A 15241-nucleotide genomic window follows, 5' to 3' on the forward strand; every position below is an offset into this window, starting at 1 on the left:
ATCTGGCAGCTGAGGCACAGCCAGATTTGCAGTAAAAGCAGCATTTTGTTCTATCAGGTATTTCCTTGTAAATAATCCCTTACCCAACACACATGATCTTGGCAGGGCTTCTTCATCTCTGAAAACCAGAGGACAAAGAAACCACCTGCTGAGAAGGAGGAACCCAGCAGCAAAGCTTCCCTGCGGTGTGCGAACCTGAGTAAAAAGGAGTGTTTCTGAGTTTCGGCTGTCCAGACTGAGCACAAACCGGATGGACTGGAAAAGTTCTTGGATACTGGATCTGAATTGTTCCTCTTCCATTCCACAAGTGGCTCGTGAGTACAGGATCCGTGACTGTACAATGAACTTGAAAAGGTACTCCAAGGCCTGAAAAGTGTGGGAGAAAAAGTGATGGAGAGGTGTTGAAGATGCTCAGGAACTCACATAGCAGGAAACAAGGGGCAAAGTAACAGCAGTTTCTATACCAAAATCAGGTGATGGGCAATTCTAATTATGGAGATAGACAGGCACTTTATTTTTTAAAATTTTTTCTCAAATATCCAAATTGTTACTAAGCAGCAGCTACCTTCTTATTGAAAGAATCATCAAATAATTTCACAACTGTTTTCTGAGGTTCTGGAATTGAGGAGCCATAGACTGTTATAGAAATAGTTGAATTCAAGAACACTCAGAGTTTAAAAAATAAGTTTCTCTATATTTTTTTTTCAGGTCTGGAAATAAAAGGGTCACAAGGCAAGGATGTAAGAAAGACTCAAGTTTACTGCAATAAGGAAGCGTCCTAAAAGACTCAGGAGTCTCCTACATCTTTAAGATACAGCTAGGGCCTGACACAGTTCCTCCTTTTTCACCAGGGGTCACAGAAATCTGAAGAAAACCTGTCCCAGGCTGCATAGGAGTTGATAGGTCTGATAAATCCAGTATCCACCCTCTTCCCACCAAGACATCTGCCATAAGCAGTTCGTAAATAGTACAAGATGAAGCTTCTGCAAAAAAGTTTGGGAGCAGAATCTGATTCTGAGGAGTTCCTGACGCTTGGCTCATGCTTACAGAGTAATTTTCTTTTAAAAGAACAAATTCAAGACCCAAAACTGTGTTTTCTAATAAAAAAAAATCCCACAGATTTCCCAGACACTGAAAAGGCAGAAATAATGGAGAGAAACTTATGCAAGGCTGAAACAAACAGAAGTCAGGTACTTGAAATATAAAACAGGAAACAATTCCCAAACTACCTTTCATGATCTATCCAGCTGTTAGATGGTTTGGAAAAGCAGAACTTAATATTTTGTGGCCCATACAAAATTCAGTTGGCACTGGGGAATGCCAGTTTAGAAAAATGTGTCTTCCAGGGCTTGTACCAGATAATTCTGTAGAAGAAATTAGTGTGCGGCCTCATCTCCATAAATGCTCACCCTCTGTTCTAGTAGCTTTTTAATGCCTAGTCTATAAAGAACTTGAAAAATCTGTTAGTTTCTAAACCCAGACACTTGCAGGCTGGACTCTGCCACTGCTCTAGTATGTTTATATTGTGGTGACTCTTCAGGCCCATGAAGCAGAAAGTATACACTTCTAAGCTAGCTTCATTTATTAAGTTATGCCAGTTTGAAGTCACTGAAGTAGGAGGTATTTTCCATCGGAACAAAGAAAATAAATGTTTGCATTTTCCAAACTAAATGGCTAAGTAGCAGGTCTCGCATTCCCCTTTAGGTACTTTGGTTTTGTATGATTAAGATGATGGCTTGCTGGGCTCAGCAGAGGACAAAAGAGGGACAGGGTCAGAACTGACACCCTGGAATCCTTATAGGTAAGGACTAGAATCCCTATAGGTAAAGGATAGAATAGATCTTCTCGGAGCAGCCTAAAAAAGCCAGGATGTACTCGGGAGGCTGAGGCAGGAGAATGGCGTGAACCCGGGCGGCGGAGCTTGCAGTGAGCCGAGATTGCGCCACTGCACTCCAGCCTGGTCAACTGAGTGAGACTCCGTCTCCAAAAAAAAAAAAAAAAGCCAGGATGGTTTCCTCAGTTAGGTCATACAGAAAACGAAAAGTATTAAGACCTGGAAAGATTCACCAAAAATGTATTATGCACAGAAGTACAAAATGAACTTGTTGAGCATCTTACTGTCATATGCCCAAGCCCCGGAAGATGCAGGAAGGATTGGCAATTACGTGGAACATTGGAAGTAAAGACAGGAAAATAAACGAGATATTTTTTGAAAAGTGGAATTTTAGGTCACCTGAGAGGTAGGCAAATTTAATTATGTGCTCCATACTACTCCTCTAATTTTAAAAAGTTTTTTTGTTTGGTTTTTAAGTTTGACACAGTTACCACAAGAGATGTAATGAGTGGCATGAAACATTCACCAGTTTCAGGGAGGCAGAACCAGACAGCAAAGTGACTTGCACCTTTTGGTCATAAGAGCTTGCTTCCTCTATTAGGTTACATAATATAAGACAACTGGCAGAGGAGCACAAGGCTGATGTCAGAGAAGTCTCCATGCAAACCCGGATGAGGACATGGAACATAAACCCACTTCCAGTCATCTCTCAGTACCTGACTTCCCTCTTCCCCACTCCTCTTGAATTTTTGGATCAGCACCATCTTGGTCAGGACCAGGTGATGCTGGCCACCTCTGACAGATTCAACTGGGGAAGGACAGCGGGGCAGAGGAGTGGAATAGAAGGTGAGAGGTGGAGCCTGTGGAATTTGTTCAAGGTTTAAAGGTGCTCCTAACACTGTGTAGAGACAATGGAGCACTTAACTGTGGCTGAAGCAGCTGCCCTGTCCATTTTTGCTTAAGTCAATAAACCTGTAAGAAAAAGAGATCCTAAAAGTTATTACCATGTTTGTATCACCAAGAAGATCCACCGTGCCCTCTCTTTCCTCCTTGTGGCTACCTGCTAAGGAACTGATACAGCTCAGCAGTGAAATGTGTGCTGTTGTTTTGGAATGCCTTGTGAAGAGCCACCCTAAAACCCACAATGACACCCCCTACATGCCTCTCACATTGTGAACAAACAATATAACCAAGTGAGAAATAATAAACTTTTCATTTTCACCTTCTTCAATAGAACTTTTTTTAAGGTCATGCTTCTGAAGGTAAAAGGAAGAGATAAGGTTATGAGTGGAAAGATATGTTGAATCAAAAGTATTAAGGAAGAAGTTTCCTGGTTCATAGCTTTTGATATTGGAATGAGAAGTATCAGGCCACGAGCATGCATCCTATGAAGAAGAAGGAAAACAGGATTAGATGGAAACTTACTAATCTGGTGAAGGAGACTTATAAGCTGAAATCTGATGAAGAGGAGGAAATGACCTGATAAAACCTTAGTGTTGGATATATTACAGAACAAGTGTGAAACGGTGAGAACAAATATGAAAACACCTCAGAAAAATGCTCCCTCAAAAGGGAATTCTTCCTTCTCCCTACCCAAACCTTATCTTTCCCAGAATTCTGTACCTCCATAAATGGCCTTGCCATCAACTCAGCTGATTTAGCAAGACCCCTTGGAAACAGCCACAGTTCTCCCTTATTATCATCTTCTACAACCAATCTAGCATTTGAAAGCCCTTGCTTTAGTCACATCAGTTGCTTAAAAACCCAAGCTCTTGGAGATGGGTGCAATGGCTCATGCCTGTAATTCCAGCACTTTGGAAGGTGGAGGTGGGTGGATCACCTGAGGTCAGGAGTCTGAGACCAGCCTGACCAACGTGGTGAAACCCCGTCTCTACTAAAAACACAAAAAATTAGCCAGGTGTGGTGGCATATGCCTATAATCCCAGCTACTTGGGAGGCTGAGATAGGAGAATCGCTTGAACACAGGAGGCAGAGGCTGCAGTGAGCCAAGATTGTGCCTCTGCACTCCAGCCTGCACAACAAGAGTGAGACTCCGTCTAAAAAAACAAAACAAAACAAAACAAAACAAAAACCAAAAATGAAAACTCAAGCTCTTGGCTGGGTGCAATGGCTCACACCTGTAATCCCAGCACTTTGGGAGGCCAAGGCAGCCGGATCACCTGAGGTCAGGAGTTTGAGACCAGCCTGGCCAACATGGTGAAACCCCATCTCCACAAAAAATACAAAAATTAGCTGGGCATGGTGGCATGCGCCTGTAATCCCAGCTACTCAGGAGGGTGAGGCAGGAGAATCACTTGAACCCAGGAGGCAGAGGTTGCACTGAGCAGATAGCAGGCCACTGCACTCCAGCCTGGGCAAAAGAGTAAGTGAGACTGTGTCTCAAAAACAAAACAAAGAGGAGGTTCCAAGATGGCTGAATAGGAATAGCTCCAGTCTACAGCAATGCAGAAGATGAGTGATTTCTGCATTTTCAACTGAGCCTCCCCTGGTGATACCCAGGCAAACAGGGTCTGGAGTGGACCTCCAGCAAACTCCAACAGACCTGCAGCTGAGGGTCCTGACTGTTAGAAGGAAAACTAACAAACAGAAAGGACATCCACACCAAAAACCCATCTGTACATCACCATCATCAAAGACCAAAAGTAGATAAAACCACAAAGATGGGGAGAAACCAGAGCAGAAAAGCTGAAAATTCTAAAAATCAGAGGGCCTCCTCTCCTCCAAAGGAACGCAGCTCCTCGCCAGCAACGGATCAAAACTGGACAGAGAATGACTTTGACGAGTTGAGTGAAGAAGGCTTCAGACTATCGGCAATAACAAACTTCTCCGAGCTAAAGGAGGATGTTCGAACCCATCGCAAAGAAGCTAAAAACGTTGAAAAAAGATTAGACGAATGGCTAACTAGAATACACAGCATAGAGAAGATCTTAAATGACCTGATGGAGCTGAAAACCATGGCATGAGAACTATGTGATGCATGCACAAGCTTCAGTAGCCGATTTGATCAAGTGGAAGAAAGGGTATCAGTGATTGAAGATCAAATGAATGAAATGAAGTGAGAAGTTCAGAGAAAAAAGAGTAAAAAGAAACGAACAAAGCCTCCAAGAAATACGGGACTATGTGAAAAGACCAAACCTACATTTGATTGGTGTACCTGAAAGTGACGGGGAGAATGAAACCAAGTTGGAAAACACTCTTCAGGATATTATCTAGGAGAACTTCCCCAACCTAGCAAGGCAGGCCAACATTCAAATTCAGGAAACACAGAGAACACCACAAAGATACTCCTCGAGAACAGCAACCCCAAGACACATAATAGTCAGATTCACCAAAGTTGAAATGAAGGAAACACGGTTAAAGGCAGCCAGAGAGAAAGATTGGGTTACCCACAAAGGGAAGCCCATCAGACTAACAGTGGATCTCTTGGCAGAAACTCCACACGCCAGAAGAGAGTGGAGGCCAATATTCAACATCCTTAAAGAAAAGAATTTTCAACCCAGAATTTCATATCCAGCCAAACTAAGCTTCATAAGTGAAAGAGAAATAAAATCCTTTACAGACAAGCAAATGCTGAGAGATTTGGTCACCACCAGGCCTGCCCTACAAAAGCTCCTGAAGGAAGCACTAAACATGGAAAGGAACAACCAGTCCCAGCCACCACAAAAACATGCCAAATTGTAAAGACGATCAATGCTAGGAAGAAACTGCATCAACTAACGAGCAAAATAATCAGCTAACATCATAATGACAGGATCAAATTCACACATAACTATATTAACCTTAAATGTAAATGGGCTAAATGCTCCAATTAAAAGACACAGACTGGCAAATTGGATAAAGAGTCAAGACCCATTAGTGTGCTGTATTCAGGAGAACCACCCCACATGCAGAGACACACATAGGCTCAAAATAAAGGGATGGAGGAAGATCTACCAAGCAAATGGAAAACAAAAAAAAGCAGGGGTTGCAATCCTAGTCTCTGACAAAACAGACTTTAAACCAACAAAGATCAAAAGAGATAAAGAAGGCCATTACATAATGGTAAAAGGATCAATTCAATGAGAAGAGCTAACTATCCTAAATATATATGCACCCAATACAGGAGCACCCAGATTCATAAAGCAAGTCCTTAGAGACCTACAAAGAGACTTAGACTCCCACACAATAATAATGGGAGACTTTAACACCCCACTGTCCACATTAGACAGATCAACGAGACAGAAAGTTAACAAGGATATCCAGGAACTGAACTCAGCTCTTCACCAAGTGGATCTAATAGACATTTATAGAACTCTCCACCCCAAATCAAAAGAATATACATTCTACTCAGTACCACATTGCACTTATTCCAAAATTGACCACCTAGTTGGAAGTAAAGCACTCCTCAGTAAATGTAAAAGAACAGAAATTATAACAAACTGCCTCTCAGACCACAGTGCAATCAAACTAGAATTCAGGACTAAGAAACTCACTCAAAACTGCTCAACTACATGGAAACTGAACAACCTGCTCCTGAATGACTACTGGGTACATAACGAAATGAAGGCAGAAATAAAGAAGTTCTTTGAAACCAATGAGAACAAAGATACAACAGAATAGAACCTTTGGGACACATTTAAAGCAGTGTGTAGAGGGAAATTTATAGCACTAAATGCCCACAAGAGAAAGCAGGAAAGATCTAAAATTGACACCCTAACATCACAATTTAAAGAACTAGAGAGGCAAGAGCAAACACATTCAAAAGCTAGCAGAAGGCAAGAAATAACTAAGATCAGAGCAGAACTGAAGGAGATGGAGACACAAAAAACCCTTCAAAGAATCAATGAATCCAGGAGGTGGTTTTTTGAAAAGATCAACAAAATTGATGCACCACTAGCAAGACTAATAAAGAAGAAAGAGAATAATCAAATAGATGCAATAGAAAATGATAAAGGGGATATCACCATCGATCCCACAGAAGTACAGACTACCATCAGAGAATACCAGAAACACCTCTACGCAAATAAACTAGAAAATCTAGAAGAAATGAATAAATTCCTGGACATACACACCCTCCCAAGACTAAACCAGGAAGAAGTTGAATCCCTGAATAGACCAATAATAGGCTCTGTAATTGAGGTAGTATTTAATAGCGTACCAACCAAAAAAGTCCAGGACCAGATGGATTCACAGCCGAATTCTACCAGAGGTACAAAGAGGAGCTGGTACCATTCCTTCTGAAACTATTCCAATCAATAGAAAAAGAGGGAATCCTCCCTAACTCATTTTATGAGGCCAGCATCATCCTGATACCAAAGCCTGGCAGAGACACAACAAAAAAAAGAGAATTTTAGCCCAATATCCCTGATGAACATTGATGTGAAAATCCTCAATAAAATACTAGCAAACTGAATCCAGCAGCACATCAAAAAGCTTATCCACCAAGATCAAGTGGGCTTCATCCCTTTGATGCAAGGCTGGTTCAACATATGCAAACCAATAAACATAATCCATCATATAAACAGAACCAAAGACAAAAACCACATGATTATCTCAACAGATGCAGAAAAGGCCTTTGACAAAATTCAACAGCACTTCATGCTAAAAACTCTCAATAAACTAGGTATTGATGGGACGTATCTCAAAATAGTAAGAGCTACTTATGACAAACTCACAGCCAATATCATACTGAATAGGCAAAAACTGGAAGCATTGCCTTTGAAAACTGGCACAAGACAGGAATGCCCTCTCTCACCACTCCTATTCAACATAGTGTTGGAAGTTCTGGCCAGGGCAGTCAGGCAAGAGAAAGAAATAAAGGGTATTCAATTAGGAAAAGAGGAAGTCAAATTGTCCCTGTTTGCAGATGACATGATTGTATATTTAGAAAACCCCATTGTCTCAGCCCAAAATCTCCTTAAGCTGTTAAGCAACTTTAGCAAAGTCTCAGGATACAAAATCAATGGGCAAAAATCACAAGCATTCCTATACACCAATAACAGACAAACAGGGAGCCAAATCAGGAGTGAACTCCCATTCACAATTGCTTCAAAGAGAATAAAATACCTAGGAATTTAACTAACAAGGGATGTGAAGGACCTCTTCAAGGAGAACTACAAACCACTGCTTAATGAAATAAAAGAGGACACAAATAAATGGAAGAACATTCCATGCTCATGGATAGGAAGAATCCATATCATGAAAATGGCCATACTGCCCAAGGTAATTTATAGATTCAATGCCATCCCCATAAAGCCACCAATGACTTTCTTCACAGAATTGGAAAAAACTACTTTAAAGTTCATATGGAACCAAGAAAGAGCCTGCATTGCCAAGACAATTCTAAGTCAAAAGAACAAAGCTGGAGGCATCATGCTACCTGACTTCAAACTACCCTACAAGACTACAGTAACCAAAACAGCATGGTACTGGTACCAAAACAGAGATATACATCAATGGAACAGAACAGAGCCCTCAGAAATAATACCACACATCTACAACCATCTGATCTTTGACAAACCTGACAAAAACAAGCAATGGGGAAAGGATTCCCTATTTAATAAATGGTGCTGGGAAAACTGGCTAGCCATATGTAGAAAGCTGAAACTGGATCCCTTCCTTACACCTTATACAAAAATTAATTCAAGATGGATTAAAGACTTAAATGTTAGACCTAAAACCATAAAAACCCTAGAAGAAAACCTAGGCAATACCATTCAGGACATAGGCATGGGCAAGGACTTCATGACTAAAACACCAAAAGCAATGGCAACAAAAGCCAAAATTGACAAATGGGATCTAATTAAAGAGCTTCTGCATAGCAAAAGAAACTACCATCAGAGTGAATAGGCAACCTACAGAATGGGAGAAAATTTTTACAATCTACTCATCTGACAAAGGACTAGTATCCAGAATCTACAAAGAACTTAAACAAATTTACAAGAAAAAATCAAACAACCCCATCAAAAAGTGGGCAAAGGATATGAACAGACACTTCTCAAAAGAAGACATTTATGGAGCCAACAGACACCTGAAAAAATGCTCGTCATCACTGGCCATCAGAGAAATGCAAATCAAAACCACAATGAGATACCATCTCACACCAGTTAGAATGGCCATCATTAAAAAGTCAGGAAACAACAGGTGCTGGAGAGGATGTGGAGAAATAGGAACACTTTTACACTGTTGGTGGCACTGTAAACTAGTTCAACCATTGTGGAAGACAGTGTGGCAATTCCCCAAGGATCTAGAACTAGAAATACCATTTGCCCAAGCCATCCCATTACTGAGCATATACCCAAAGGATTATAAATCATGCTGCTATAAAGACACATGCACACGTATGTTTATTGCGGCACTATTCACAACAGCAAAGATTTGGAACCAACCCACATGTCCATCAATGATAGACTGGATTAAGAAAATGTGGCACATATACACCATGGAATACTATGCTGCCATAAAAAAGGATGAGTTCATGTCCTTTGTAGGGATATGGATGAAGCTGGAATCCATCATTCTGAGCAAACTATCGCAAGGACAGAAAACCAAACACCACATGTTCTCACTCATAGGTGGGAATTGAACAATGAGAACACTTGGACACAGGGTGGGGAACATCACACACTGGGGCTTGTTGTGGGGTGGGGGGAGGGGGGATGGATAGCATTAGGAGATATACCTAATGTAAATGACGAGTTAATGGGAGCAGCACACCAACATGGCCTATATATACATATGTAACAAACCTGCACGTGGTGCACACGTACCCTAGAACTTTAAGTATAATAACAACAAAACAAAAACAAAAACAAAACCCAAGCCCGTTCCCATCTAGGCTTTTAAATATTCTGTTTCCTCAGTCTGGAGTGCTCATTCCCTAACTGTTAACACTGACTTTAGCTCAGAGATCACCTCCTCAGAGAAGCTTTCACAAACCCTTGATCTGAAGTAAACCCTCCTTTCTAGCTAGTCTGTTCCACGATCTTATTTCCTTCATAGTACTCATCGAGATTTTTTGTTTGTTTGTTTGTTTGTTTTCTCTTGAGATGGAGTTTTGCTCTGTCACCCAGGCTGGAGTACAGCAGCACAATCTTGGTTCACTGCAACCTCCGCCTCCCAGGTTCAAGCAATTCTCGAGCCTCAGCCTCCTGAGTAGCTGGGATTACAGGTGCATGCCACCACACCCGGTTAATTTCTGTATTTTCAGTAGAGATGGGGTTTCATCATGTTGGCCAGGCTGGTCTTGAACTCCTGACCTCAGGTGATCCGCCCGCCTCGGCCTCCTCAAGTGCTAGGATTATAGGCATGAGCCACCACGGCCAGCCAAGTTTTTTTTTTTTTTTTTTAAACTGACTTTCTAAGCCAATGTTGGTGGCAACATTGATTAGAATAAATACATGTATTTATCTGTTTTACATATATTGTATGTCTTTCCCCACTTGAATGAAAGTACTATGAAGCCCTAGTCATTTTTGTTTGGGCTCCTGCTGAATCTCCAGAGGTTAGAAGTGTCTGAAGCATGGTAGGTATCAAGCAACATTGACTGAATGATTAAACGAATGATTTTTAGGAGAAAATAACTTCTGCGCTGCCATCTCCAGTATCCTTAAGCAATTATTTTTCAGGCTCATATAGAATCTTTTGCATTTAACTCAACTTTTATCCACTCAAATATTGTGTTAGGCACCCGACAGGTGCTAGGGTTCTGAGAAGAAGAGAACTCAGGCCCCTTCCTCACATGCCTCAGCACCCTGCCCTACACTTGTGTTCATGCCTCCCTTTAGGGCACTGCGGGTATGTTCTTCAAGAAGATGGGCTGGTCTTATTCATCGTTGCATCTTAGACCCTAGGACAGATGCTCAGTAGACATTTGTATGAAAGAGGACAGAAATGAGCCTTGTAGCCTCAGATTTTTACAGAATGTGCAAAGAAGAGGAAGGCTAAATGCAAATCTATGATTTGATTTTGCCCCTTCAGTCTGATAATGCTTGAGAAAACATTCTGTTACCTGTTAAACATGTGGAAAAGGACAAAAACACAGGTCCAGTACTTGTTGCAGGTAATGTGATATTAAAAGAGGACAGAAATAAAACAAAACTACTTTGCTTTTTTTTTTTTACAGCAGAACAGTAGCCATGAAAAGAAGTTACCAGACAGTGGAGTTAACTCAAAATGAGAACAGTCCCCTGTCAATTGGAGCTACCCAGCAATACAAAGGGCTGCCTTGTCAGGGAACCTGTCCAAGCAGGGATGCTGACAATGGTCACGACCATGGAAGACCACAGGTTCTTCCTAAGGCCACAATTTTAAGATTATCTTCTTCTGAACAAATCCACATACAGTGCACCCACTCAGCTCTTTCTACTTAAAACAGTTCAAAAAAATCAATGCTTAGTAACTACCAAAAAAAGAGTATACTATTAGAGGATCCTAATTCAATCAACGTTGCCACCAACATTGGCTTAGGAGTTACTATACTTTAGCCAGTGGTAGAAAGGACTGATACTATAGGTAACAAATCAGGCAAGGGAGGATGGCCAGGAGCCATGTGCACATCATCTCTCCCTCCTTCTTTAAAGTTATCAGGAATAAAGGCTTTCTGGGACAAAATCAAGGTAAGGAAAAGAAATTATGTGGATCCAGACAGTCATTCCTGAAAGCAGGCCAGGTACTGCGATGTCTACATTTGTCCTGCACATTGTATCACTGAGATTACTCACAAATAATTGCATGAGTGGGTCTCTTATGTATGGAGAGGTTAGTACATTACCCGCATAGCTTCTTGAATGTGGTCCTGTCGAATCAGTTCTGCTGAGCAGTCCATATACCACTTCAAACAGCGGATGAGCTCCCTGGGAAAGAGAACAGTTCCAGAAACCCCACTTTAATTCAAAAGTAATACAGCCTGAAACATTTGTAGCCCTGAATTAGGCAAATAGGAAATAATATTCTGCTGATGAGCTAGAAAGGAGTGATAGATCCATTACAGCTTTGGACTATTCAGGTCACCTGAGAACAAACAACACTCTTTGTCCATAGGAGTTGCCACATTTTAATCAGCAACTAAAACAACTTTTTCCCACTCTCTCTGACATACATTTCTTTTTGATTACAAGAAAGTTTCCCCCAAGTCTGGGCAACATGGCGAAACCTTAACTCTACAAAAAAATAGAAAAATTAGCCAGGCATGGTGGTGCGTGCCTGTAGTCTCAGCTACTCAGGAGGCTGAATCAGGTGGATCAATTGAGCCCAGGAGGTAAAGGCTGCAGTGGGCCATGATTGCACCACTGCACTCCAGCCTGGGCAACAGAACAAGATCTCATCTGAAAAAAAAAAAAAAAAAAAAAAAAAAAAAAAAAAAAAAGTGTTCCTAAAGACCTGGACTGGATGTGTATTTTTGTTTTGTCTTAAATTGCTAGGTTTTCAGAACATCTGACACCAGCTAGTAAATAGTAGACTCTGAATAAAAGTATGCAGTCCCAGGAGTCCCTGTTCACAACCCCTGCTCTATCTCATCTATCTTATTTCCTTAGGACTAAGTCATCTGAATGGAATGAGATTACTGGGTCAGAAGGTCTGCATATTTATATGGCAACAGAGCACAGAGGTCAGGAGTATAGGCCGTGGTCACATCTGGGGCCTATCAATATCTAGTTTTGTATCCTTGAATGAGTTATTTAATCCCCTGTGTCGCGTTCTTTTCAATGAAAATATGGGGGAAATAGTATATCTCAAAGTTATCGTAAATACTAATAGAAAGACGCATATAAAGCACATAGAACAGTCTGCTCTCCAAAGTGACATCAAAGTATCAGAGTTCCGGCCGGGCGCGGTGGCTCACGCTTGTAATCCCAGCACTTTGGGAGGCCGAGGCGGGCGGATCACGAGGTCAGGAGATCGAGACCACGGTGAAACCCCGTCTCTACTAAAAATACAAAAAAATTAGCCGGGCGTAGTGGCGGGCGCCTGTAGTCCCAGCTACTCGGAGAGGCTGAGGCAGGAGAATTGGCGTGAACCAGGGAGGCGGAGCTTGCAGTGAGCCGAGATTGAGCCACTGCACTCCAGCCTGGGCGACAGAGCGAGACTCCGTCTCAAAAAAAAAAAAAAAAAAAAAAAAAAAAAAAAAAAAAAGTATCAGAGTTCCAGTGATTCCACAGCCTTGCCACCACTGGGTTTTATTTATATTTTCAATAATTATGCTAATTCTATATAAGAAAATGGTGATTTCTGGCTGGGCGAGGTGGCTCACACCTGTAATCCCAGCACTCTAGGAGGCTGAGGCAGGCGGATCACGAGGTCAGGAGTTTGAGACCAGTCTGGCCAACATAGTGAAACCCCATCTCTACTAAAAATACAAAAAGTTAGCTGGGTGTGGTGGTGTGCACCTGTAATCCCAGCTACTTGGGAAGCTGAGGCAGAAGAATCATGTGAACCCAGGAGGCAGAGGTTGCAGTGAGCCAAGATCAGGCCATTGCACTCCAGCCCAGGTGACAGTGCAAGACTCCATCTCAAAAAAAAAAAAAAAAAAAAAAAAGGAAAGAAAATGGTGATTTCTTATTGCTTTAATGGTCTTACTTATTTTTTTCTTTGAGACAAACACTTGCTCTATCACTCAGGCTGGAGTGCAGTGGTGCGACCTTGGCTCATTGTAAGCTCCACCTCCAGGGTCCAAGCAATTCTTGTGTCTCAGCCTCCCAAGCAGCTGGGATTATAGGAAGGGGAGGATGCACCACCATGTTTGGCTGATTTTTGTATTTTTAGTAGAGACGGGATTTCACCATGTTGGCCAGGCTGGTCTCGAACTCCTGGCCTCAAGTGATCCACCCGCCTCAGCCTCCCAAAGTGCTGGGATTACAGGCGTGAGACACCATGCCTGGCTTGCTTTAATGGTCTTAGATAACCTGTGTTTCTCATATTTGTTTACTAGTTATATAATCTCTTTTATGGACTGTCTTTTTATATTCTTTGACATTTTTTGTGGGTGCTATTTTAGCTATTCGAATGTTTCTCATGGAAAAACCAAGACATCTTTAGCAGGTTTACCATCATTTCCTAGAAGTAAAAGTATAGCAACTATGTAACAAACTATAGTTTGAAATATCAGCTGAAAGCCCACAGCTAACATCAAACATAATGGTAAAAGACTGAAAGCATTTCCTCTAAGATCAGAAACAAGATAAGAATCCTCGCTTTTGACACTTTTATTCAACATAGCACTGGAAATCCTAGCCAGTGAAATTAGGCAACAAAAAGAAATCAAAGACATTCAAATTGAAAAGGAAGAATAAAATGCTCTGTTTTCAAATGATATAATCTTATATGTAGAAAACCCTAAAGAATCCCCCAAAAAACCTGTTAGAACTAATAAATAAATTCAGTAAAGTTGCAGGACACAAAATCAACACAAAAAATCAAATACATTTCTATACGCTAAAAATGAACAATCTGAAAATGAAATTAAGACAACGATTCCATTTACAATAGCATCAAAAAGAATAAAACACTTAGGATACATTTAACTAAGGAGACAAAAGAGTTTTATACATGTTGCTTAAATAAATAAAAGATAGCAATAAATGGAAATACATCTTATATTCATGAATTAGAAGGTTTAATATTGTTATTAAAGATGTAAATGCTACCCAAAGTGATCTACAGATTCAATGCAATCCCTAACACAATTCCAATGGTATTTTTTGCAGAAAAAAAAAATCCATCCTAATATGGAATCACAAGTGACCTGGAATAGCCAAAAACATCTTGAAAAAGAGGAACAAAATTGCAGTCTCATACTTCCTGATTTCAAAACTTACCACAAAGCTACAGCAATCAAAACAATGTTGAATTAGCATAAAGACATATTTATAAAACAATGGAAAAAAATAGGCCAGAAATAAAGCCTCACATATATGGTCAAGGGGCCAAGGTACCACCCTTTTGACAAGGATGCCAAGACCATTCAGTGGGGGAAAAGACAGCTTCAATAAATGGAACTGGGAAATTGGATATCCACATGCAAAAAGAACGAAGTCAGACACTTATCTTATACAATATACAAAAATTAACTCAAAATGGATCAAAGACCTAAATATAAGGGCTAGAATTATAAAACACTTAAAAGATAGGTGAAATTTTCATGATATTAGGCAATGATTTCTTGAAAATGACACCAAAAGCACAGGCAACAACAAAAAATAAGGTGGACTACATCAAAATTTTAAAAACTTCTGTGTCTCAAAGGACACAATCAACAGACTGAAAAGGCAACCAAGTGACTGGGAAAAATATTTATAAATCATATAACTGATAAGGGGTTAATATCCAGAATGTATAAAGAACTCCTATAACTCTTAGGGTGGCCACTATAAAAAAAAACCAGAAAATAGCCTGGCCTTCAGTGGGTCT

At 40.8% G+C, this 15241-nt stretch overlaps 1 protein-coding gene across 7 annotated transcripts in view; it reads right to left on the reverse strand.

The window, feature by feature from the left end:
* Nucleotides 1-15241, reverse strand: part of DOCK3 (dedicator of cytokinesis 3) — a 677098-nt gene that overhangs the window by 123594 nt on the left and 538263 nt on the right. For all 7 annotated transcript variants that reach the window (XM_055275673.2, XM_055275643.2, XM_055275636.2 and 4 more), the window contains exons 22-23: nt 11607-11688; nt 196-366 (exon numbers count right to left, since the gene is read on the reverse strand). In XM_055275673.2, the coding sequence (XP_055131648.1) occupies nt 196-366; nt 11607-11688 (253 nt within the window). The remainder of the gene's footprint in view (nt 1-195; nt 367-11606; nt 11689-15241) is intronic.

The sequence above is a fragment of the Symphalangus syndactylus genome, chromosome 1 (genome assembly GCF_028878055.3).
Source record: "Symphalangus syndactylus isolate Jambi chromosome 1, NHGRI_mSymSyn1-v2.1_pri, whole genome shotgun sequence".
Taxonomy (NCBI): Eukaryota; Metazoa; Chordata; class Mammalia; order Primates; family Hylobatidae; genus Symphalangus; species Symphalangus syndactylus.